At 44.4% G+C, this 25,671-nt stretch overlaps 9 protein-coding genes across 9 annotated transcripts; 5 read left to right on the forward strand and 4 right to left on the reverse strand. All coding sequences in view use genetic code 12, as the record gives it.

Moving 5' to 3' along the window:
• Window positions 1-913: 913 nt before the first annotated feature.
• Window positions 914-1,621, forward strand: LODBEIA_P40500 (uncharacterized protein; the record flags this gene model as incomplete). The annotated part of the gene is made up of 1 exon (XM_066974229.1): window positions 914-1,621. The coding sequence occupies one exon, from the start codon at window positions 914-916 to the stop codon at window positions 1,619-1,621; it is 708 nt and encodes a 235-aa protein (XP_066830988.1).
• A 308-nt stretch (window positions 1,622-1,929) lies between these two features.
• LODBEIA_P40510 (uncharacterized protein) lies at window positions 1,930-2,358 on the reverse strand (the record flags this gene model as incomplete). The annotated part of the gene is made up of 1 exon (XM_066974230.1): window positions 1,930-2,358. The coding sequence occupies one exon, from the start codon at window positions 2,356-2,358 to the stop codon at window positions 1,930-1,932; it is 429 nt and encodes a 142-aa protein (XP_066830989.1).
• Window positions 2,359-2,603: 245 nt separating this feature from the next.
• Window positions 2,604-3,152, reverse strand: LODBEIA_P40520 (uncharacterized protein; the record flags this gene model as incomplete). The annotated part of the gene is made up of 1 exon (XM_066974231.1): window positions 2,604-3,152. The coding sequence occupies one exon, from the start codon at window positions 3,150-3,152 to the stop codon at window positions 2,604-2,606; it is 549 nt and encodes a 182-aa protein (XP_066830990.1).
• Window positions 3,153-5,277: 2,125 nt separating this feature from the next.
• LODBEIA_P40530 (uncharacterized protein) lies at window positions 5,278-5,628 on the reverse strand (the record flags this gene model as incomplete). The annotated part of the gene is made up of 1 exon (XM_066974232.1): window positions 5,278-5,628. One exon carries the CDS (start codon window positions 5,626-5,628, stop codon window positions 5,278-5,280), a length of 351 nt encoding a protein of 116 aa, XP_066830991.1.
• Window positions 5,629-6,770: 1,142 nt separating this feature from the next.
• Window positions 6,771-8,057, reverse strand: LODBEIA_P40540 (uncharacterized protein; the record flags this gene model as incomplete). The annotated part of the gene is made up of 1 exon (XM_066974233.1): window positions 6,771-8,057. One exon carries the CDS (start codon window positions 8,055-8,057, stop codon window positions 6,771-6,773), a length of 1,287 nt encoding a protein of 428 aa, XP_066830992.1.
• Window positions 8,058-10,207: 2,150 nt separating this feature from the next.
• LODBEIA_P40550 (uncharacterized protein) lies at window positions 10,208-11,362 on the forward strand (the record flags this gene model as incomplete). The annotated part of the gene is made up of 1 exon (XM_066974234.1): window positions 10,208-11,362. The coding sequence occupies one exon, from the start codon at window positions 10,208-10,210 to the stop codon at window positions 11,360-11,362; it is 1,155 nt and encodes a 384-aa protein (XP_066830993.1).
• A 523-nt stretch (window positions 11,363-11,885) lies between these two features.
• On the forward strand, window positions 11,886-14,033 carry LODBEIA_P40560 (uncharacterized protein; the record flags this gene model as incomplete). The annotated part of the gene is made up of 1 exon (XM_066974235.1): window positions 11,886-14,033. One exon carries the CDS (start codon window positions 11,886-11,888, stop codon window positions 14,031-14,033), a length of 2,148 nt encoding a protein of 715 aa, XP_066830994.1.
• A 5,407-nt stretch (window positions 14,034-19,440) lies between these two features.
• LODBEIA_P40570 (uncharacterized protein) lies at window positions 19,441-21,744 on the forward strand (the record flags this gene model as incomplete). Its single annotated transcript, XM_066974236.1, has 1 exon — window positions 19,441-21,744. The coding sequence occupies one exon, from the start codon at window positions 19,441-19,443 to the stop codon at window positions 21,742-21,744; it is 2,304 nt and encodes a 767-aa protein (XP_066830995.1).
• A 1,639-nt stretch (window positions 21,745-23,383) lies between these two features.
• Window positions 23,384-25,393, forward strand: LODBEIA_P40580 (uncharacterized protein; the record flags this gene model as incomplete). Its single annotated transcript, XM_066974237.1, has 1 exon — window positions 23,384-25,393. One exon carries the CDS (start codon window positions 23,384-23,386, stop codon window positions 25,391-25,393), a length of 2,010 nt encoding a protein of 669 aa, XP_066830996.1.
• Window positions 25,394-25,671: the final 278 nt, after the last annotated feature.

The raw sequence follows: 25,671 nt of genomic DNA on the forward strand, positions 1-25,671 counted from the left end.
ATCAAAAGATCAAGTTTGCTGCTGCTGGCGTAACTCCCTACTCCCATTACGGGAATTCGCAGCTATTGTTTGTTTGTTGTATTTGGCAGCTGGCTGTGGGTGCTACCAGTTGCAGCCTGAAAAATGTCGTGTTTTACTCCTTCGGGCAGTTTGCCCATCGTGACCATCAACAATCCACCTACCCACAACAACACCGTCGCCAGTTGTTCCAAAAAAGACACACGCGAACACACATATTGGTTTGAATCAGAAAGGGGGGAGGACTATACCAATCATAACATGAGGTATATGTCAAGGAACAACGAAAGCGTGAGGAAGAAGAAGAAAGAAGAAGAAGAACAAGAAAAAAACTTCCCCTCTTTTTTCACGTCAAAGTCTTTGAAAATTCTGCCTTCCTTAGACCTTGATCTTTGGCAGGTTCGGGCTCAGGGCTAAAGTTGTTGACATATGGCGCTATCATGGATAGCTAGGACAATCTTCGTGGTTGAGGCCGGGCATTTCGTAATTGCTAAACAACTACTCAAACTTCAATTCTCAATCCTTTGAAAGTTCCCGCATCCATCCACATTTGTCGAGGTCCTTTCGCGCAAATAAAAGCACGGCTTTTGCAAACAAGCTGGTTCAGGGCTTGGACCTGGATCTCGACCTTGACATGGACGTAGCCCTCGAATATTCAGCCCATGGCAGTAGTTGCCCCCCCCCCCCCCTTACAACGGCTCACGTGACACATTACCTACGTGTGGGCACCTACTTGTTTGATTCCAACATGGCTGCAAAATCTCTATCCTCCACTATGTGCACTGTACATATCTCGCGCAGATATGATACACCTCGCGATTTTTTCCTCTATTCCCACCATCATCATCATCATCATCATCACCATCTTCTTGCATCTTTGCTCCCATCTCGAGCCATGGTTTACTACTTTACAGCTAAAATCACTAGGAAAGACAATGACCTGGACTCTTATATAACCACAGATCCCCCCAAGACTCAAGAATACAAGATATACATGGGCAAGGACAAGTTTGAAAATGTACCTTTGATAAAACACTCGCACCCCAAGAACATCTGGTTTCACGTGGACAATCTAAGCTCAGCTCATATATATTTACAATTGACCAAGCCCGAGATTTTATCTTGGAAGTCTTTTGACCAATTTCAAATTGAGGAAGAACTATTGCTGCAGCTATGTCAGTTGACTAAAGCCAACAGCATAAAGGGAAACAAGCTAAACAACGTCACCATCATCTATACTCCAGTGGAAAACTTGCATACCGATGGGTCGATGGATGCTGGAACTGTAGAATACGTCAACCCCAAACTTCTCAAGCGGTTCAACGTCGCCAAGAAGGAGAACGCGGTCTTGAATAAGCTAAACAAGACGAAAACCGAAGGCTCGACGGAAGAGTTTGTCAAGAACCAACAGGATTTCGCGAATGAAATGGCCAACGAGAGGAAACTTCAAGAAAGAGAGGAAGAACGATTGTCGAAACAGTGGCAAGAGGAGAAGAAACTGAAAAATGACCCTTATGCTGATCTCTTTTCTGCTGAAAATATCCAACTGAGTAGAAACAACCGGAGGGCTGCTGACTGGGAAGATGAAGATGATTTCTGGTAGAAGCTACTCGTCGAGATATTCCTTTTAATCTACAAAAAAATAAAACCCTCCCAGGTAGAATCAAAAGGGACAACTGGAGTGTTCATAAAGTCCTCAATGGATCATAAAAATATCATGAAATTGATGATAGATATATATATAGAAAAAAAAAAAGTCAAATTCCCACTCTCTTCATCCTCATGCCCATCTCATGTCCATGCCTCTTTTATCCAACTCACATCTCTATTCTCTTTCTCCTATAAATCCATTTTTCTTTTTTCATCTTTCATCTTTCAGATCCTGTATTTAGCTCAACCAGGGAAATCACATTAAGCATCCAAGTTGACAGGGAAAGTTCCAGCAGCTCTCTGGTCGTCCCATTTCTCAACCCATGCCAAAGGACACAAGGAGGTAAACGTCTTGAAAAAGATTTGACAAGGCTCAAACTCTTCACCTTTGACATTTACACATTTGTGGTAGTCAATATATGACTGGGCACAGTGTTTGGACTGGTTTTGGTTGGGGAATCTTGGGTCGAATTGCGGAGTTTCGAATTTGAAAGTAGCTGCGTCAATTGCCATCTTGTTGTAGTTGTAGTTGTAGTAGTAGTAGTAGTTACTAGTTGTAAGCACTTGTAGTTGTCTCGATAGGTGAATTTTAATTTCCAGCGTGCCCTGGGCTGAGAGGCAGCCATTGAGATTTTCTGTCAGGTGAGAAGTTGTACATCTTATTGGATACTGGGTTCTATACAGGAACATATACCGGAACAACACCAGTAATAATAACGGCCCTCCCAAGTATGGACCCACCGAACTCCAAGAACAGAACAGCCTATGGGCTATTCCGCCTGGTCGAGCTATTTGAGCTATTTGAAGCTCAAGAAGCTGCTAGCAGTGTTGTTTCGCTCTCCTCAGTTCCAGCCGCGAAGCAATATTAAGCCGACTTTACACATTGCTGAAGCGTAGAAGATATTTTAAACTTTGCTATCAAAAGTCCTTTGGAATCAGCTCTGCACAGTCCAAGTTTCGTCAAGAAACTCATCCAATTGGACGGGACTTAGTAGAATGTATAGAACAGGCAAGTCGAATATTTTCGCACCTTTAACCTCCTGTGCCACTTGCCTAACTCTGTCAGCCTCAGCTTCAGCTCCAGTTTCAGCTCCTTCGTCGTTCACGGCACTTGCTTCAGAAGCCTCCACGTCAATGTCATCACCTCCCACAACATGTATCGGCCGTTGCAGCTGCTGCTTCCCCTCCTTCGCATACGGGTCCGTTTCATCCAGGTACTTCAAAAGTCGATTATACTGACGCAACCCCGGTCGCTTCAGCTTCACAATCTCTACAACTGAAATCAATTTCGATATATCTCGAGCAAACCCTTCCAACAAGACAGAGTTGGACTCCGGGGGCAGTAGCAAGTTGAGAAGTGTTGAAATTTTCGATTTCATCGAGTCGTTTTTGGCTATTTTAACAGTCACGAGTGGAATTTGCGGTGTGGACCGGCCAACTATTTCCAATCGTAGCTTCTCTGTGGTCTGTGAGATCTCCTTCATGGGTGTGCCTGTTCTTTGTTCTTGAATCTTCGTGAATGTCGGGGAACGGGGAAGCTACATCATCGGGGGTGGTGTGTGAAAGCCGCAGGCACCACCCAGAGGGGGGGGGGCTCAAATTGGTAGCGCATTGGGTGGTAGTTTTGAAAAATCGTTTGGACGTGTTCAGTGGCATACACACCAATACCAGTCACCCCACCAGAATAGAGGAGGCAAAGACTACAACAATCAAGGTAATTCACAACAAAACAAACCAAACCAAGTAAAATATGACATTCAAAATAAACCAAAGCAAACAGCAAATAGCAAGCAGCAAGGAACCAGCGACTCTCCCAATATTTAAATGAAACCACTGTTGTTTTCAAAGGGACTCTATCACCCGTCATTGTGAACTTCCACGACTTAAGAATCGGATTGAAATCTGGTGGTTCATTTTTTTAGCAGCCAATTAGGTTTGGTTCAGGTTCAGCAGCCAATTGGGTTTGGTTCGGGTTCAGCAGCATTCCCCCCCCCTCTGTCCGTCAAGCCAACCCCCTCTCCATCAAGCGATACCCTCCACCCAGCCATAGCCAGTCAGCCATAGCCATAGAGCCATAACCATTGAGCCATATTTCAATGAAGCCTTATACCATCCAGCCGTGTTTTTGATGCAGCCTTATCCCGTCCAGCCGGTTTTTTTTTATGCAGCCTTATCCCGTCCAGTCATACTTGGTGCAGCTTTATCCCATCCAGCCATAATTATCCAGCCCTATGTACATGCAGCTTTATCCCATCCGACAAACATTTTTTTTTCTTCAACAACCCTATGCCATCCTTCAAGTGTGCAGGTAAACCACTGGCCCTGCAGAGAATTTTGAACCGTTGCCGTTTCCAACGGGACTCGTTGACTCGCCATTCTGGTCATCGATGGCTGAATCGAGAGTTGACCAAAGTTCGGCTGGCTCATTTTTCATCTGCTTTACGGGTCTGTTTTTTTTGGCCTAACTGCGCTATTCCTGGCTGGGTTTTGTTCTTCATTCCTGTTTGTCTTCCGGTTTAGCTGCCCCATCTGTGTTTTGGCTTTCTGGTTTGGCTCCCCTCTTTCTCTCCCCTCCCTTTTTTTGGCTTTCCGGTTTAGCTGCCCTATTTCTGGCCTTCTGGTTTGACTTCCTTATTACTGTTTTTGGCCTCCTGGTTTGGCTGCCCCATACCGCCTTTTTTTAGCTGTGGTTTTTAGCTGCCATATGCCCCCTTTCCCAGCTTTTGATTAGTAATTGATTAAAGAAGAATACTCGAAGGAGTGCCCATTTCATTCTAGCTAGTTCATGAGCAGACTCCTCATTTGCTTTTGCGATGGAAATGTCGACTGAAAAAGCCCTTGGTCTTTTTCACCTCCTTTTTGGAGTATTGCTTTAATCTGCTCCAGTGGCTGCGTTTCAAGACAAGCAACACCTGCATATCCGACAAGTATATAGTCAAGCAATTGTTGTCTTCCCCGTGAATGTTTGGCTCGCTGTTGTCGCCACTAATGGATGAATCGCGTCATTGGATTCATACTGCGGTTGACTGGTTCTTGAGCAACCATATCTTTTTTGACTATGCGGAGCGGTGCCCACTCGTCATCGGGTTGGCAGCAACGGTTGTAGCGTGGTTGTCTTGAGGCAGCCTTGTTTTTGGAGCTGGCAAAGTTTCTTCGGGGGCATGTGTCTTTTCAGATGTTTCAGCGGCGGTGGTGGGGATCCGGAGTGGTGCCCTTTTGTCCTCGGAGTCGGCAGCTTCTGTTGTTTTACAGCTTGGTGGATGATAGTTAAGAAGCTGCTCAAGCATCTCCGTCCGGGAAAAAAAAGGAGGAGGCGTTTTCGGATCATTTGTCCTTGTTTGGGGAATGGAGATTGCTTTCCTTTCTCTCTCTGGTACTCATTAATTTTGTCGAAAAGTTGCAGAATCGACAGTTCTCCAGTCTCGTATAGCTTAATTGGTGCTGGTTCTTCATCATTGGTTTTATGGCATTCGATCTTCCCTAATAGCTTTCTGGCCTATTTTCCCTTGGAGACAAATATCCTCAAGTTCATTGGCGATGGCGTCCATGCGGACTTGCTGGTTTGTGAGAATTTCGGTGACTTTATTATAGCAATAAGTTTTCAAGGCGTCATCTTGGCTGGTACGTAAGGGCGTAATAGGGATCAGCTTGAGATACACCGGTAGATGAGCCAATGTTTTGATCTCCTTTGTTGAGAACGAGCTCTTGCTCGTGGGGAATTGGCTTGTTATTGTTAAAGCTATTGTTGTGATTGTTATTTTCCACCTCATCCCAGTCGAAACCTCCGGCGGGGATGTTCTTGGTGGTGGCAGTTGAAGGTTTTGAAAATTTTTTCATCTTCTGCTTAGCGAGCTGGAAAAAGTGCTTGAACCCGTCCACAGATTTATCGGACTCATCCGAGGTTGCTGATTGTGGTCCAGCTGGTGTAAATGGCGAATTGTTTGCTGATTCGCTGGACATTTTCTTGGTGGATGACTTAGTTGAGTTTGATGTGAATTGCATCGTGTTGCAATTACGTGAAGCTCGTTGAATATTTAAGTGGTTTATATTTCGAGGTTAATTCGATTGGATAAACGGCGCTTGTTTATGTTAATAATGAAATGTCTCAATAATACATATCCTTAAATTGAAACAAGAATTGAATTGATTGATGATGTAAAATAAGAAGGAGTGGAAAGATGGAAAAAAGGCTCTATAGTGTTCTTTGCATTTGGATGTGATTTGCAAAAATCGTTATGTTTAAAATCTGTAGTTTTTTTTTGCATTTGTAAATTGATCTCAAAAAACTTTATGCTTAAACATTGTGAATATAGATCATTTTTTGCACCCATCATTTTTTGTACTTTTTTGTGTGTGCTCGAGGCGGGAATATTTCTCATTTGGTAGCGCATAAAACTTCGTTTGTAGCTTGATCCATTATCCTCTGGAGTTGAAGAATGTGGAGCCTTGAGACATTCAGAAGGTCTTCAATATTGGATAGATTGAAGAGTACAGGATTGATCGAGGCCCGTTGCTTATCTTGAGCGCATCCATTTTCAACCTGGTGACATGTCGAAACACATCATCAAAAATTTTGGCTGCCGAATTTCCACACTTGACACCAAAGTTTTGAAGTCACCTCTCAATACCACCAAAACATTTTCTTCCAACTTGTAGTCTTGCTCTTCTCATCTTAAAATATAAAAGCACCAGCGACGCGGATTTGAACCTTTTGGCCATTAATGGGGAGGAAGTGTGATAAGCCTGCGGAAGTTTCACCAATTCACTGTGACTGATCCGAATCATCCCCTTTTTATATTTCTTCTATCGCACGACTTTCACGACTTCGCGAGGCTAATTTGGTTGCCTTTTCAATGTCAAAGTTCAAGCAGCGATTTTTGGCCTGTGAGGCAGCAGAGTATGTAGAGAATGGTGGTTGTAATACTGGATTTCATTCATTGTATGTTCAAAGTTACAACTGATACCTTTGGTTGGCTGGCTGGCTGGCTCATTCCGGGGGGATGATGAAGGACAACGGGGGCGTTTTCCCACCCTTTAGACCGGCTGCCATGAAAGAAAGTTCTATGAGTGTTCTAATGCTATGCTTTACTATAAATTAACTATTACCTACAAAAGCCTGCTTGCTCAAGCTCTGGATTCTCATCTACGTCTGCATCTTCATCGTCAACAACAATTGCATTGGAGTAAGCATCCTGTGGCATAGGCATAGGAACCCACTGACTCGCCCCGTTTACAATGCTCGATATGGGAGGCGGTACTGGTACTGAGGCTGGCACCGGCACTGATACTGGCATTGATGCTGGCACTGGCACTGACATTGGTACTGGCATTGGTACTGGCGCTGATACTGGTCTGGGCGCTGACACTACTGGTTTTACAGCGTTCAATTCTCTATCCACGAGTTGTTTACGTTGCTCACGTTGTTCATGGTCCTCATCTGGCTCGCCGTCCTCTTCCCGCTCGTTGTCGTCGTCCTCGTCTTCCTCCTCGTCCACCTCCTTTATATCGTCATTGTTGGACAGTGGAGGCAGCTTTGTGCCCCGCGAGCTAGTGCAATTTCGTGAGCTTGACCGTAAACTGTTTCTATAACTCGACCTGGAGCTAGTATTGGCACTGCTCAGATTGATAATGATGGAAGTTGAATCGACATCTCCATATCGATTCGAAGTGCCCAAATCCAAGTCTCCGCAAAACTGTGCTTGTTTCAAAATATGATTCTGGAATAAATAAAGACGTGAAGATGCTTTACTAGACTGCGACGCCAAATTTCTGAATTTCTGAAGTTGTCTCCGATAAGGGGAATTGATGGATGACATTGAGGATGAAAGTGCAGAGTGATTAAAGTGTCTTGCAGACGATGACATGGCAATTGTGTTTTGCAGGAATGGATAGTGTCGATTTTGGTGGCTCGCATGATGCTGCTGCTGCTGCTGCTGCTGCTGGTGATAGTGGAAATGATTGGTGTAGCCCATGCCACCAATGTGGCCCGTAGCTTGCTTAAAAGGGGTGACAAATCCATTCGGATGCAAGGTAAAAACATTCCCATATTGATCCATTAGTCGAGTTTGATTAAAGCCAACTTCGTTGATACTCGTAGACAGCGACGTTGCCGAGGGCAAATTCGAGTCTTCACTGGTTACCGTGTTTTGAAGCTGCTGGTCTTCGATCAAAGGTTCCTCAACAATATGGGTGCATCCAGCATCAGAGCCAAAAGTCAAACTTTCCCTTCCCTTGATCAACTCCTTCACCTCGGGATCGACACTTTCAATGTCACTCATATTACTGATGATATCCGGCGGTGGGTCATGGACCCCATTGTTATACTGCTTGTTCCACGCTGGAGGAAAAGGCGGAGGGCTTGGCGGTGGTAGTATACGTTGAGCCACCATCAAGAAGATTGATTATTTTCTTCAAACGTAATACTAATTTTGGTAAAAATTTCAGTTGAGGGGAGGGGGAGGGGGTTTTAAGCGAACGTGATTGTTGTTTTTTTCAAGTTGATGCGTTGCGGGTGGGATAAATTATTCAAAATGAAGAAGAAGAAGAAGAAGAAGAAGAAGATTATGACGAAGACAAAGATGATAACGATGAAGATTATGATGAAGACGGCGGTGACGTTGGTGTTGGTGTTGGTGCTGGTGTCAAATGGTGGCGGCGGTTGTGGTAGTGGTGGGTATTCTGGTTTATTTTGGTGACTGCTTTCCTGTTTGCTCCAATACATGAGCAGGAAGATTTCAATTATATTTAAAGTAACCATTGGCCAAATATTCTAGAGTTTCCCCGAATCCAACCCACTTGGAACGGGGTCTTTGTACTCATTACTGCGTCTGTTCAACAAACAGCTGTTTGTAGATTCGGAGTAAATTCCCCATAAAAAAATACAGAATGAAAAAAAAAAAAAAAAATTTCGCTTGTATCCTTAACACCTTCCTTCATAACAAAAATGTATTGTTTACTTGATGCATTCCCATCCGTTTGGAAGAAAACTGGATTCTTATATGGCGAAGTTTTGGAATTTGTTGCATATTACCTTGTTGTTTCCTAAAGGTTGCAAAAAAAAAAAAACATAGTGAAGAGGGAGAGAGGGGGGATAGAGGGGAGGGGAGGAGCGAGAAATTGTTACTGGTGGAAATTTGCAGCCATTTTTTCTTTACAATTCTCCTATCACCAGCGCCGAGGACAGTGCATCAATTTGGCCAACACCAGTTGCAACGAAAACCCAAAACCGAAAACTTAAAGTCAAAAAGCCCAAGCGAGGGTCGGTGTCTTGACAGTTGCACTCATCACCCCCACTACCTACCTCTCACGTTCCCAAATTGAACTTTTTTTTCGCGGGGATTTACGCAAAAAAGCCACCAACAATCTAATAAAGTATAAGTTATATATGAAGCAGACTCCTATTGCTCCAGGCCACGGCAGCAACAACGCACGGAGGGGCACGAATTGCAAACAACGACGGCTCTTTGAAGGAGCAGGAGCAAGCGTATTGACCATTATTATCGACGAACTAAGAAAAATATGCCAAAGCGTATCTGCGTTTGTCCTCGACTCGTCGCTGGAGTGGGACAGATGACCCCCTATTTAAACCCGCTGCTGCTGCTCAAAATCTTGATTTGTGAAATCGCAAAAGATGTGTTTGGATTCCCCAGTTTTTTTTTTTTTTCATTTTGGTTGTGTTTGTTAACACAAATATGCCCGTTGCGGATGGATCGAGAAGAGAATGAGAAAATCGAGGGAAACTCGCTCTCATCAACAGCGGAGCTTTCTTCTTTTTTCAATGTGCAATTGGCAATGGTTATTTATTGTCTTGACGATTATGAGAATGGGCCATGATCTTATATAATAGGTTATTATTGTTATTGTTATTGTTGCTGGGCACTTGCGTAAACATTAACTGAATTAGGAATATATGCCCGTCGCCGATAGAGCGGAACCAACGAGCCGCGCCGCGTGAGCGCATTCGCTCAACTTCCCCCCCGCTGGCAAGAACACCATCATTCACCTACCCGCCCTACGTTTAAATCTGGAGCCAGGAGTGAACCAAAAATGTTCTTGAGCATGTGGTTCTCCACGAGATAGCCAGTTGAATTCCATTACACCACTGGGGATGAATCGGTATCTATCTCTCCTTCACTCCTGTGGTTATCAAATCTCGATATATACCACCAAGGTCCCCTTGTCTTTTGTCCTGTTTCTGACCCCAAAAATAGTAGATTTTCTGCCTCCGTCTTCTTTCCCCCAAGCCCAAACCCCCACGTTCGTGTCACTTTACTCTCACTGTCTCTCCACAAAATTTCTCACATTTTTCACCAATAGTTGCTCTTGCAAAAAAAGAAGGACCCTTTTTACATCTATTCTTCAACTACTTAAAAAACCGTTTCTTTCTTTCAAGTCAAGAGAAAGAGACAGAGAGAGCGTGTGCCCGTTTTATTTTCCTTCTTCATATATGTACAAGAGCTTGATCAAGCCTACTACAGCCACCTCACACTCTAGACTCCAATTTCGTGCAATTGCCACATCAAGTTTAAGATTCAACAAAATGTCGCCACCACCTTTCAAATACCAACAGCCCAAGCACAAGCTCACCCTTATCCCGGGTCCAATTGAGTTCAGCAACGATGTCTTGGCATCGATGGCTACTCCCTCGCAGGCTCACACTTCCCCAGAGTTCATTGCCACTTTCCAATACGTGCTCAAGAGGTTGCGTAAATTGTTCAAGTCCAGCGATCCAAACTCTCAGGGTTACGTGTTGAGTGGATCGGGCACTTTGGGGTGGGATGTCGCTGCCGCCAACTTGTTGGTGCCAGGTGACAAGGTGTTGGTTTTGTCGACTGGTTTCTTTAGCGACTCGTTTGCCGAGGCTTTGAAAGTTTACGGTATCGAAGTTGATGTCATCACGGCAAAAGTTGGCGATGTTGTGCCTTTAGACCAGGTCAAGGACGCGTTGCAAAAGACCAAGTATGCCGCAATCACGATCACCCACGTTGACACCTCGACTTCTGTTGTAAGTGACGTTGAAGGCGTCAGCAAGATTGTCAAAGAGGTGAGCCCAAACACCTTGATTATTGTCGATGGTGTCTGCTCCATTGGTGTCGAGAATTTGGAGTTTGACAAGTGGGGCATTGATTTCGCATTGACCGCTTCTCAAAAGGCCATTGGTGTGCCTGCTGGTTTGTCGATTTTCTACATTAGTGAACGGGCATTGGCCAAGGCGTTGAACAGGGAAAAGGAAACGACATTCTTTGCTTCGTTAAAGAGATGGACCCCAATTATGAAATCATACGAAGCTGCCAAGCCAGCATATTTTGCCACGCCAGCTGTGCAAACCATCACCGCATTGAGCACTTCGCTCGATGAGATTTTCTCCGAGTCCCTCGACGAGAGGTTTGCTAAGCAGGCTCAAGTTTCCGACAAGTTTAAGAAGACATGTAAAGATTTAGGCTTGACCATCTTGCCTGTTGACGATAAAGTTGCTGCTCATGGTTTGACTGCCGTGTACTTCCCCGAGGGTGTCGATGGCCCAGCTTTATTGAAGAAATTGAGCGAAAAGGGTTTTGTTGTTGCCGGTGGAATCCACAAGGCATTGCCAGGCAAGTATTTCAGAGTTGGCCACATGGGCTACTCATCCTATGCTGGCCACCTTGACGCCTTTGCAAAAGCCTTGGAAGAGTCGTTGAAGGAATTGAAGCAGTAAATAGACATTGAACTACACTAACACTAAATTGAAATAAAAGGACACCAAAAAAAAAACACTTGACGCAAGGCAACGGCTTGGAAGTTTCCAACATCGTTTCCAACATCTCTTGCAAGGGTAACTAGAGTCGATCAAAAATAAAAAAGACACCTCAACCCCAGCGATGGTTCGCTGCTGCTATACCCGCCTAGCTTTCAGAAAGGAACCAAAAAAAAAACGTCACACGAAGTCTAGTCTCCTGAAGCCACACTTTTTTTTTTCATGAACCATTTTTCCGGAATCGGGTTCGAGATATTTTCGTAACCACTTTAAAAAAAAAACTAGATGCACTTCTTTAATCTCCTTTTTCAACCATGGTGGTTTCTAGAACTCAGAATATTTAAAATTCCATTTGTTTCAACCAACCCATACAGGATTGTAAAGCTTCAGTAGGATGCTCCTACGAAGCGCAAACATACGAGGCCTACTGCAGCTTCTTTGCAGCAGCAGCAGCAGCAGCAGCCGCGGGCTGAGCGTAGCTTCCATGAGAGCGGCTACAAGTTCAATCTCAATAAAGTTTCACCGTCAGCCGATCCGATCTTTCCAATCGTGCACTTTCTTGAAATACACGGCCAATAAACAGCAGCCCGAACGGCCCGGCAAAGCACCAACGACAAACTTACCTCGAGATCAAAGCCAGCCTGCTGCAAACCCTTACGTTGCAACGCAGGCAAAGCCCCAGGAACCAGCATCAGCTTCGGCGTCTCCGCACACATTATTCGGGCGCAAAGTGTCAACCTCGGAATTGTCCATGCTTCGCTCGCTCGTGCGCACAATCTGGCCCAAGAACAACCCCAAATTCAAAATCAGAGTCATTGTGGCCGTGTCCTTGCTTATCGGATCAAAACTACTCAATGTGCAAGTGCCATTTTTTTTCAAACAGATTATAGACCAAATGAACGTCAACTGGGCCGACGATGTGGGGCTACTTGCTTCAGTCGTAGGCTCGCTCATCTTGGCTTATGGTGGAGCAAGATTTGGTGCTGTGCTATTTGGAGAATTGCGCAATGCAATTTTTGCTGGGGTTGCGCAAAGTGCAATCAAGCGAGTTGCCTCCGACACTTTCCAAAGATTGTTGAACATGGACTTGCAGTTCCACTTGTCTCAGCAAACGGGCGGGTTAACTAGAGCCATCGACCGTGGTACCAAGGGGATCAGCCTGGTTTTGTCTGCCATGGTGTTCCACATCATCCCGATAACTTTTGAAATCAGCATCGTGTGCGGGATATTGAGCTGGAACTACGGTGCTTCGTTTGCAGCAGTGACGTTTGCCACCATGCTCGCATATCTGATATTCACGATCCAGACCACGGCCTGGAGAACGAAATTTCGAAGACAGGCCAATAATGCCGATAACCAAGCGGCCTCAGTGGCACTCGACTCGTTGATCAACTACGAAAGTGTCAAGATCTTCAACAATGAGCTGTTTCAATGCGAAAAATACAACCGGGCCTTAACCAAATATGAACAGGCTAGCGTGAAAGTTGCCACCAGTTTAGCCTATTTGAATGCGGGGCAAAACTTTATATTCACGCTGGCGTTGACGGCGATGATGTATATGGGATGTCAAGGTGTAGTAAGTGGCGGGTTGACCGTGGGTGATTTGGTCTTGATTAATCAATTGGTGTTCCAATTGAGCGTGCCACTAAATTTTTTGGGAAGCGTCTATCGAGATATGAAGCAAAGTCTCTTGGATATGGAAAACTTGTTTCAGTTGCAGAATGTACCAATCAAAATCAAGGACCCCGAACAAGGAGCCTCGGATTTGGTCTTGCATGACAAGTTCCCCGGTGAAATCAGATTTGAAAATGTCACATTTGGATACCATCCAGATCGACCTATTTTGCAAGATGCAACCTTCACCATCCCCGCAGGCGAGAAAGTTGCCATTGTTGGTCCCAGCGGTAGCGGGAAATCTACAATTTTGAGACTAGTGTTTCGGTTCTACGACGTTGACAAAGGGCGAATCTTGATTGATGGTCAAGATATTGGCAAAGTGTCGTTGGAGTCATTGAGAAGGAAAATCGGGGTTGTGCCACAGGAGACACCGCTTTTCAACGATACCATCAGGGAAAATATCCGATATGGAGACTTGGACTCTAGTGACCAACAGATCAACGACGCCGTTTCGGCAGTGCAACTAGAAAAACTTATAGATGATCTCCCCGATGGATTAGATACCATCGTTGGTGAGCGAGGAATGATGATTTCAGGCGGCGAGAAACAGCGCTTGGCCATTGCTCGTCTTTTGCTTAAAAACGCCCCCATCACCTTTTTCGACGAGGCTACTTCGGCCTTGGACACCCACACGGAGCAATCGCTTCTCAAGACCATTCGTGGCATTTTCAAAAAGGACCAAAAGACCAATGTTTCCATTGCTCATAGATTGCGAACCATTGCTGACGCTGACAAGATTATCGTTTTGAACAAAGGCAGAGTGCAAGAGGAAGGCAAACATGCCGAGTTGTTGAGCGATGAAAACAGCTTGTATGCTCAATTATGGAACATTCAGGAAAATTTGGACATTGAAGAAGAATTGAAACATGAAGAGGAGGAAAGGATCCGAGAGGAAGAAGAGAAGGCGAAGAAGATCTTTGAGGAAGAAAAGAGACGCAATGGTGTGGATCGGTGAAGAGGGAAGTAGTAATAGACTTTTTTTTTAAACAAAACAATTTGACATCTTGACAAGTTTCATGAGTTTAAGTGCCTGTTTGTTTTATTTAACGGCGACAGCTTACACCAAGACCATCAAACCACATATCTTGTTGAGTCCCAATTCTGCAGTGCTCCTCAAAAAAAAAAACACCTCCTGCCAGAGTATACTCTTTGCTGAAATTGCTCCAATACCGTGACAGCATAAACTACCATTTCCATCACCCACTTCCCAAAATGAGCCAAATAAAAAACTTACCGAATATACCACGAAGTGAGCCCATTTTTTTCTTTACTTCCTTCTCGCCTCGTCTCGCACTCCTCCGCCGTATACATAAAAGAGGGGAGAAAAGGAAATATGAGTTAACTTTGTGTTATACGTCACTCCCACCAAAAAACCCACCTACTCGTCCTACTCCCCCCCTTGCTATCCTCTTCACCCCTTATACCTCAATTTCGAGGATGGACATGGACATCCATAAATAGACGACTGAGAACCCTTAAATTTCCAAATGAAAAAAAAAAACTGAAATTTCAACCAAGGGTTTTTCATTTGTTTTTTTTTTTTTTTTCGTTTCTTTGTCTAAGCTACTCATTGAAAACTATCTTCAACGGATTGGTAGTCTCCTAGTTGCCAATGTTGCTCGCTTTGCTTTATCAAGCACGTCATTATATTGCCTGCTTAGTGTTATTTCAGTGGGCCGAGACGCAGTGGTTTAAGTTGGCTATCGTTTCGTATATGTTGATGCTTTAGCTGCAGTCAGTCAGGCTCCGACTTGATAGGCGATAGAGGGAAACTACGAATGCTTTAACGAGGCCCGCTTGGATTTTTGCTTGTATACACATGGGTTTTTCGTAATATTATTCAAAACTAAAGGTTGACGTTGTATGTCCCACTTGGGATTTCATCTAGAAAGAACACGGTGCCGTAGCTATAAAGTTGAGGAGCAATGCTGTCTCTTTAAACTGCGGAAGAAAAAAGCGCCTCGGCGGTACGGCTCAATATAGCTTGTATAATATAATACCGGCCGATTTGATTCATCGAGTTCCACAACGGAGAGTGACAGCCACAATGGGCATCTATTCCGAGATACACATCTCGAGTTGTCTCATTTCACCATGGGGGAAATATATGGTCTACTCACCAAACCTGAGAAATACGTACCCCCGAGGTTTGAATTTACTCCCCAGGGTACAACAAGCCCCCTTTTCTTTTGCATCTGCTGTGAGCCTCCACCCGCCGTGCAGCAGCAACAAGTTCAACAAATGATCTACATGAAAAATCCAGCCAGTGGGGCAGAAAGAATCCGGTTCAGGAAAGAAAACGGCTGCGTGATTCTAGACCAAGATCCGAGTTAGCTGACCAGACTACGAGTGGTGACTGATGCCTTTTCGGATAGAGGCCCTCCTTCCCGCACGGAAAGTTACCTGAAAAAAGTAAGTAGAGATTTTGTTCTCGGGTTCTGAGTTGAGACTATCAAAACGCGGCTCGGCTGAAAATCCATTCCCCGAAATGGAAGACATGCGAAAATGAACAAACCACCGAAAACGCGGATGATATATTTACGAGTACATCATCTTGCATCCCGCTGCGTTCTTCCTTCACTAACTTACCCTCCCTTACTTAGAAAAAAAACAAGCTTAATGGAATGCGCTCTTTCATTTCGGGTTTTTGTTCTGTTTTGGAAACCGAAGTGGAAAGTTCCCCGAGGATCGAGCGACGGCGAGTGCGAATGCGAATGTGGTCGGTGAATTCGGGCAATGGCAACGGATTAAAGCCCCCATTGCCCCTCTCTCCTTCTCCATGCAAAAAAGCCGTTCCCTACTCGAACCCCCCACTCCCCTTGCTGCCTCTGGCTAGATCATGTTCCTGCATTGAAATTAGTCTCGTAGCTCTAAGTCTCTTGATAATGAAAATGAAGAGCGGGGAGTTCGAAAAACTTGGGGGAGGATGAGAGTTAGAGTCGTGCACATTTGGTCCACGTTGCTTACAAATAGACCCAGCAACCATTGCAGCATAAAAAGAAGACGATGCCCACCCACCCCATTTCCACTTCCAATCTCATCAGATAAGAATATCAAATCAAGGTTTCAAAAAAAAAAAAGATGTGTAAGACAGCAGATTGCAAAGTGTGTCGTATGTATTTCCCCATCACCATACCATGCCCGCGGCATCCCAACAATTCTTTTCCATACTGACATATTCACGTTTTTTTTTATTCTAGAAGGTAAAACATGGTACGGATGTGGCTGCCATATTCCACAAGCCATGAGTGCATTTCCCAAGGACCAATGGTGCACTTGTGAGCCTGCTAGTGGCTCGGTTGCTTTGGAAGGTTATCCTCCAAAATTGGGAGATGCGAAATGACTAGGAGATGCTGAGCTCGACCCGCAATTGCAGCAACAGCAGTGGGGTTTGAGTAGCTGGATCTTGATTTTCGTTGTGGTGTTGTTGCTTTGGAAATTTGTTACTGGCGGAAAAAACAAAGAAGAGTGAGGATGATGATGAATGAGGATACGATGATTTTCGTTTTATAGGACTGAAGTATGACTTAATGGAGACGTTTGAAATTTGACATGTGTGATTATTACGTAGTTCGTGTTGTGAATGTTGCGGGATCGAAAGAGGTTAGATTTTACTGGTTCTGCTTTGAGAGAGACGACGTTACCTCTAAAGCAAAACCGGTTGTTCACTGCTGATAAGTCGACCCAAGGCTAAATCATCAACTCGACATTTTTTTTTCAACATGCGTCGATATGGAGGAAGAGACAAGTTTCGGACAACCTTTTTTTAGCTGGCTTTTATATTTTTACCATCCCATTTTGAATTCCTGTCCCGATGCAGATGTGGTATGGCTACTAGACAGTCTCTGGTTGGTCCCCGTTTTTTGGGGAGGAGCAACGTCAAGTAAAAATGGGTGAACGTTGGCTATCTAGATCACATCCCCCGCCGAATAAGCAAGTTGGACCAAGCTACACTACACTGAACTGAGCTGAAATGGGCTGAATTCTATCGAGAGAAAGCATCAGATGACCATTTATAGCGACCACTGCCGATGAAAACATCCATACTAGTCTCAAACTGGCCCCTCCCTACTTCTCTCCCTATTTCTCTTCCTCTACCCATCCCACCACATAGCCTCCTTCAAGATGTATTCTATTTACAAAAAAAAAAAACACCTTGCATCAAGATACATCATATCAACAGATGCTATCCCAGAGACCCATGGAGTGCGCTCATGACGCAGACACCACGAGAAAGAAGCCAAAAGAAAAAGAGAGAAAAAATTTTTTATCTTCGAGCGAAACCCCCTTTATAATAACCAGCTGTGACCAAAGCTGTCCCTGCAGTGAACGCGTTGTTTGCGTGGAAAAAATTCGAGAGATGGATCTCGACAGTGACAGGACACCAGTTGAGATAATAACTGGAAAAAGGGGGGGAGGAGAAGGCCAAAAGTGAATGAGGTGAACGACGAAAATAATTGCGTGAATTGCGTGAATTGGGTGTCGCGTGTATGGATCTGAACGCGTGGATGTTGCAGCCCGTAGAAAACCAGGTTGCATTAAATAAAAAAACGCACTGAGCTAGAAAGTGTTGAACATCATCGTGATTGCTTGCAAAACTTGTCTGTAACATACATTGGATGTATATAGTTTGGAGCATTTTCAAGAACCCCCACACGTCATTGGATCTGGCACTACGGGATTGAAAGAAAATGAAAAAACGAGACAGAGATAAAGGTGAAAAAGCAAGAAGTAAACTGCTGATTCTGCAAAATATGAAATTATATCGGTGATCAGTCAAAATGTTTGGCTCTTAGCCGATGTTACTGTCACCATCATAGTTGCTGACGTTGTTCTTGTTCGTGTTGTTGTTGTAGAATTATTTATTGGTTGATGGTGGGTCACACGATCTTAAGAAAGTTTCTGTTGCTTCTAGGTTAGGTCACGTGACTTTAACCCCTTCAGCAGCAGATACGCGTAAAAGCCAAAATTAAAAACAAAAAGAGACGGCGAGAACAAGCTCATAACCAAGACCAATTAACAGTTTTCGTATTGTCTCGTTTTTGCAGCCAAGGCGTGGAGTAAAAGCTAATGATTGAGCTCGATTTAGAGTTGGTTGATGGTCATGTCCTGGCGGTTTAATTGAGTTCCTTGAGGGGAGGGGGCAAGAAGAGCCCTCTCTTCATGCTTCCTTCTTTTACTTCGGTGTTTCTCTGGGGAAACACACCCAGGGCTTCTCTGCCGGTGGCTCCTTAGTTGATGGGTAACGAAATTTAAAAGTAAAGCTTGTTACAACCCTAAAGGGGTCGTTGGAGCTATATACGCTACTGAGTCAAAAATTTTGAATCCTGGATGTTGACTCTTGATTTTTGAAGTGGCACACCCGCATGAAAGAGTTCTTTCAACAGCCGTGGGCTCGAACGACTCCCGGTTCTGAAAAACTCCTACAAGCACGTCTGGTTGTCTCCTTTCTCTTTCTCTTCCTCTTTCTCTGTAGTTGGATGTTCAACTATTACCACTAATACTCTTCTGGACTGCCCTTTTCGAGTCTTGTAATACTCACGCTCACTAATTGTGTTAAATAATATCCTTGCAAACTGGGAAATTTGTCAATATTTACTTGAACAAGGCCTGGACAAAGTTTAATAATATCTTGAACAACAACAACCACCACCACCAAGAAGTTGTAGTTTCTTTTTACTTAAAATAAAATGAGGTACATCTTCATCAAAGATAGAGGCGCTTGAACTTTGAGTATAAAGTATAACATATTTATATACAACTAAAAAAAAGTGCTTGGGCCAGACCTTCTTATACTTAAAAAACAACATTTCATCACCAATCACACATTACGCTATTATCGCCATCTTTAATCCAAGGAGACGTCACACGATCACAATTCGGGCAGAACCAGAGCACCTTTTCCCAATCCCTAGCCTCAAAAAGTTCTCCGTCATTAGATTAAAAAAAAAAAAAGACTACTTAGTTCGTCGTCGGGGGTTTTTTTTTTCCTTCGTTTTAGGTTGTTCAAATTTGCATTTTGCATATTCAAGTACACTGAACCAAGAAGCAGCCCATTTCCAGCAGTTTGGTTCTTGATCAAAATCTTGATCAAAACTTTTCATTAACTCCAACACACTTGCTTTACTTGCTTCACTTGCTTCAATCGCTAAGCTGAAGTAACCTCACTTTAAGTCATTCGTTTAAATCTTAAAAAAGAAAGAAAAATCTCAGATTTTTCACCAACCACCCATCAGCATTATCAGCCAGACCCGTCATTCTTTCTTTCCCTTCTTATCAACAAGTCACTTTTAGTTGCCTTTATATGATTCATACCCCGTCCATCTCATAAAAAAAAAACTAATAAAAAGAAAGAAAAAGAGATGCTAAAAGTTGCAAATATTGGGGTAACAAAGCCTCTGAAATTACTCAGATACCTATTCTTCACCGTGGTGGTGATCAACTTGACATACATAATACTAACGGAATATGACTTGAAGCTGTCCTTTAAAGCCATAGTCGGCAAAAGCTACCTCAATCTCAAATCGACCCAAGACTCGCTTCTGGTGGACGATTTAAACATTCGACCCATATCAAAGCAGTTGCTGAAAAAAATCGATTTACTCACGCAGCCAGAGAACCAAAGACGGTTCTTTATGATCAACAGCGACTTGACCGAGGTTGATATCACCGTGCATCGAAACCATACCCAGGAAAGAGCCAAGAGCAACTTGATCTACTATGACCCAAGGTTCACGTTGCTGGTGTATTTGCACGAGTTGAAAATCCAGTACTTGGCTCATGGGCGCACGGTGGACTTGAACAAGTTGGACACGCCAATAACGTTGCCGTTCAACTGGTACGATTGGATAGATCTAACCATTTTAAATGAAAATATCCGCATGCCGCCCGAAGCAAGACCAAATTGCCAAAGCATTCGAGAACTCACCGAGTCTCAACAAGTGTTTATGGAACAGTGGTGCCAAAACTTGGATAGTGTGCTGCAGCAGGACTTGCAAAACTGGGGGTATACAAGAGAACAGTTGCCCGGGTACATTTTCTTTGGCCACCAGCCCCATAATCGCCGTTCTTTTAACGATCAAAGAGTATTGATGAGCAAAAGCTACGCCATGATCCACCTCCCTAATCCTTTAAAGGTGATTATATTGGACGAGTTTGGCACTTATGAGTTTGACGTTGACCAGAATAACAGGAACCGCATTGAAAAGGGCCGGATGTGGCAGCGGTATTTGAATATCAACCGAATCGGAGAAGACGTGCCCGAGGTCACTTTGAACCATATCAACGAGTTGAGACACTTGCAAAGCATGATCATCCCTTATTCACGCGCCAAGACCGGTTTGGATATGACTTTAACCCAGTATAACTTGAGTGAAAGTCTGTTCCACCCCGTCCCTATCGCTGAGCATATGTTGTCGTTCCCCAAGGAATTTCGAAGAAGCGATTTGCCCGAAGCTGAAAAGATGAAATTGTTGACTCCGCAAGAACGGGTCTTTTACCAAGGGCTCGTTGATTGTCTGCAGCATTTGAACAATGTTGAGCCTCGATATTTCAAAATGGCCACCATCAGGATCGATGACCCCAAGAATGTCGATTACGACCGAGGCTGGCATTACGACTGGCGGTTTTTTAATGGTGCTTTAAACTATGCCAAAGACGGCTGGAACCAGCAAGAAAACATCTATCGTACCCAAATTATCCTCGACCGGTTATTGAGAAACTGGGCGAAATTCGCGCAAACAAAGGGGATAGTCTGGTGGATCATGCACGGCCCGCTCTTGTCGTGGTACTGGAATGGGTTGATGTTCCCCTTTGATGTCGACATTGATATCCAAATGCCCGTTTCCGACTTGTACAAGTTGGCCAAGAGCTATAACCAGACGCTCGTGGTGGAGGATCCCACCGAGGGGTATGGCAAGTACCTCATTGACGTGGGGACATACATCTATAACCGTGACATGTCCCGCGGCGACAATTATATCGATGCGCGGTTCATCGATGTCGACTCGGGGATATACATCGACATCACCGGTTTAAGCAAGAGCAAAGCCATGCCCAAGGACTCCCTCACCGAGGAAGAGTTGCAAAACTTGGAACTAATCCAACTCAACAAACAAAGCGAAGAAGACGAAATCTACAACGACCGAAGAAAACATTTTTACAAATTGGACCAATTGAGCCCGCTCAAGTACTCCATGTTGCAAGGTATACCTGTATTTGTGCCGCTGGAAGTCAATTCGCGCTTACAATTTGAGTACAGTAAGGGGTTGAGCGACTATGAGTATGCCAAATGGTACTACGTGAAGCAAATCAACTTGTGGGTCCATCGCGACCACTTGGTTTCCGTGTTGCCCGCATCGGCGATCCAGCCCTCGCCAGATGGGAAAACCAGCGAAAAGGACTTGATCTTGCTCCAGCTCGACTTGTTGACCGATGACCATATACTCAAATTGTTGGAGATTGATGAGATCTTGATTGAGTATTACAAGACCAAGAAATTCACCGACTTGCACGATCTCGAGATGGAGTACATGTTGATTGGCGACAATGCCAAGTATCACAAGTTGGTGGACCAGTATTTCAAAAAGATTGAAAATAAACCACTTCGGAAAGCTCTCTGGGATTATGAACATTTAGAAAGATCAAAGTATCATAGAAATAGATAGCAAAGTATATATATATGCTTTTTTTAGGAAGTGGAAGGGATAGACGCCGTTTTTTTTTGTATATTAAAGAACAAACTAAAATATAAGCGATATTGTTAGATTGAAATGGGTTATGGTGGGTATCTCTTGAGAGGGCTGTTTTAGTCCAACATGTACCCAAAATTAGAAAAGAGCCAGCTGACTGGTGCCAACGTGGGCGGAGTTTGCAAAGAACCAAAGTGTGTATGAATGGATGTGGAAGTGGCGCGTATACGTATATATGGATGTTGGCTGAACTTGAACAAGAAGCTGCATCGTACAAATTGGGCATAGTTCTGGCCAACTTGCGGTGCTCTTTTCGGTTTTATGCTGCTACTTTTGGTTAGTACTTGGTACTGCTCAACGGACCCTCTCTCCTTCTGCCTCCCACATGGGCCATCTTTTTTTCATCCTAATAAGTCCAAGTACTAACTATAAGACCACCACGCTTCCAATGCCAGAAGTAAAAACACGCGGTCTTGAACTGATATTCTCGGCAGTAGAAGCGCGTGCACGTGACCTACCGTATGCTTCCTAAAAAGATAATCATGTCTCTTTCTCTCAGGTTGGAAATGGCGATAGAGTAAGCGATGAAAGATAGTCTGTCTTTCTTTCTTTCTTTTTCTCTTAGTAAATAGTTGCACGTGACTTGTTATCAACATCACAGGTGCCGTGGCAGCACGTGCTCTCGGGGCGTGTGTATAGCTCGGCTGCAAGTGGGAAAAGGAAAAGCAATTTAATCTGCTACATATGTATTTGTCCCAGAGTGCACTACCCGCGAGATTACACGACCAGATATACCCCTACCCCTATTCTCCCGTCAGCATCGCCTTTCAGAACCAGTTCCAGAAATGAATATAACCTCGTATGTTTGATTAGAGTAAATGTCCAGATGATAAGCGTTTACGAGGAATAGTAGTAGTAGTAGGACCAATAACAGTCTCCCATGGGAATAGGAAAGGGGGATTGGGAAAAGTTCGAAAAGGATTGGATCGGAAAAGATGGGCACGCTTATAAGGATAAGCTGGAAGCGGATCTCTCTTCTTCACGGTGATTGGCGGAAAAGATCCCGCACTGGTTATGGGAGAAGCATCTGATAGATGCTGCTCACTCGCTCACTTGCCACCTACTACCACGGCCAGCACATGTTTCAACCGATTGCGGCGGGGATAGGGCGAGGAGGAGGGAGATAATTATTACCTCTTGGTCTCTCGTTTCCCTGGCGATAAAAAATTGCTTGGTGGAAATTACGCGACCCTCCCCCGACAATGGCCCTTTTTCACTTGACCTTGGGAGCCGGCTGCTTTATCTTCAAGTGATTTATAACAGACGTCATTTGCACCCCCCCAGGGTTCTTGATAGCACTTTCCACCTCACTTCACTTCACCTCACTTCATCTCACGCCTCTGCCTCCCCCCCCCCCCCGCTACGATCAGGTTTCTTATTCTGAGACATTTGAGACATTATTCCAACGCCCCGTGCCTTTCCCACTCTCATCACCTAGCAGACAGCATATATACAGCATATACACGGCATATATATATAAAAGCATAGACATTGACATTTCCAAGCACGCACCATACGTTTCTTTCCTTCAGCGAAGCTCAATATCAGATAAGCCATGTCTACAGCTACAGAGACGGTAATAAAGGAGGATTCGACCCTCACCAACAGGTTCCACCGCTCAGGCTACAAGCGGAATAGCCCCCTGTCAGCCATTTCCCAGATGGAGGAAATGTTGATTGAAAAATTGGACTACTTTGTCAGTTCGATTGAAATCAAGTTGGACCACTTTGACTCCTACTTTAAAACAAAAAGACAAGAAAATAACAAACTTGCCGGCCACAGCCGCAGTCGAAGAGGAAGCACGAGCTCCCTCGTCAGTTTCAGAGACGTGAGCGTCTTGAAACTCAACTTGGTTCAAGAACGGTTGAGATTGATCAAACAGTCGGTCTTGAGCAAAGGTTTGGAGAACTTGGACTATTTATACGCGTTGTTGGACGATCAATACAACTATTTATTCAGCAGCACTTCCAGTGCCATTGACATTGAATCGGACGATGACAATGACAATGACAATGGCAAAAACGATAGCACCAAAGAGCCAAAAGAACCACCAGAGTCGAACCGGGAGATCCTTTCCAAGAAAATCATCAACACCATCAGCTACTTTGACGCCAAGTTGGTCAAGATTGACGACTACATCAAGGAAAGAACCCCCTCGGCTGACTTTGACCTCGACACCAACGATGCCATCTACAACAAACTCCGCTTTTTCAACTTTAACCGGGCCTTGAAAAACGCCAACGAAAACCCTTCAGGGTTGATCCACTACTACGAACTCCCCCTCAGCTGGAGAGAAAACAAGTACATCATCGAAGGCTACCGATTTAGCTTGAAACACAGCCAAATGCTCAAATCAGTTTTCCATTGGCACAACGAAACCATGAACATTTGGTCCCACTTGGCGGGGCTCGGCGTGGTTCTATACCTTGCCCTCGTCAATTTCCCGCAAAGCCTGGCATTCCACAAGAACACATGGGGCGACAACTTGGCCATGTACCAATTTCTCGCTGCTGCCATGGTTTGTCTCGTGAGTTCATCCGTGTGGCACACCTATTCGTGTTTTGCCCATTACCCCATGCGGAAAAACTTTGCCTGCATCGACTACACGGGGATCACCATTTTGATCACTTGCTCCATTATAGCGGTGGAATACTGTGCATTGTATAACCACCCCAATCTCTTGTGGCTTTACATGGGATTCAGTTTAGCCATGGGCTTGTTTGGTTTTTTCTTCAACTGGTCGTCGTATTTCGACAGGCCCGAGTGTAGAAGCTTGCGGATTGGGTTCTTTATCGGGTTGAGTGCATGTGGCGCCACCGCGGTGTTGTGCAAGGCCTACTACGATGGAGTCTTTGCTGCGTTGAAATTTTTCATCCCGCTAACTTACAAGAGCTTTGTTTGGTATTTGCTTGGAGTGGTGTTTTACGGTGGGTTGATCCCAGAGAGATGGAGATACGATGTGATAATTGAAAACAATTTGGAGGCTAATACGTGTCAGCACCATTATGGAATTGAAGATGTGTTGGAAGACCGAGTGGGCCATGCAGGCCGTGAAGAATTGGAGGAGTTGGAGTTGGAATTGAGGGACTTGAGACAAGAACTGCATCTCCACCACCACCACCATCATAACGAGACTGGAGCTCCAGCAATTGCAGTTGAGGAAGACGTCAACGAAGCAGCAGCTGCAGTCGACGCTGAAGCCGGCAGCGCCTTGGCATCCTCATCATCATCGCATCGGAGATCGAGCTCGATGTGTTTATCAGAGATGGACAATGACGATATTCTCCACCAATTGGACGAGATAGACAACAGCAACAGCAACAACGACGACGACCCAGATAAAAGTTTCCTTATTGAAGATGAAGACGAACGCGAGTTTAGAGAGTTGGTCAACAAGCATTTCCGCAACGAGCCAATCAAGACCCCCTACGCCAACGACTTTAGAAGCTTGTGGTGGGTCGATTACGCCTTGCAGAGCCATAACATCTGGCACGTTTGCGTCGTGTTGGGGGTTGTGGGACATTACTTTGTGGTTAAGCTGATGTTTGACGATTTACAAACTTGATTAAAACAAAGACACTATCGTTTTGTTCAGAGATAATTTTTAATAGAGACATGTAGTATGTGAAGTTCATTTCGTTGTATAACTAATTTTAAGGGACTGTTTTGGTGTTTCAGATTTTCCGTTGCAACTGTGGTTGGATCACGCCCGCGGCATGTGCATCTTCTTTTTCCTTCTGGCAATGGTTTACACTCACAGCACTTGAGCTTGAGACAAAGACCTTTTCCACTTCCGGTGCACAAGTAGATCAGCTATCTCTCGAGAGTTACATCGTACCTCAA

The sequence above is a fragment of the Lodderomyces beijingensis genome (assembly GCF_963989305.1).
Source record: "Lodderomyces beijingensis strain CBS 14171 genome assembly, chromosome: 5".
In the NCBI taxonomy this organism is placed as follows: domain Eukaryota; kingdom Fungi; phylum Ascomycota; class Pichiomycetes; order Serinales; family Debaryomycetaceae; genus Lodderomyces; species Lodderomyces beijingensis.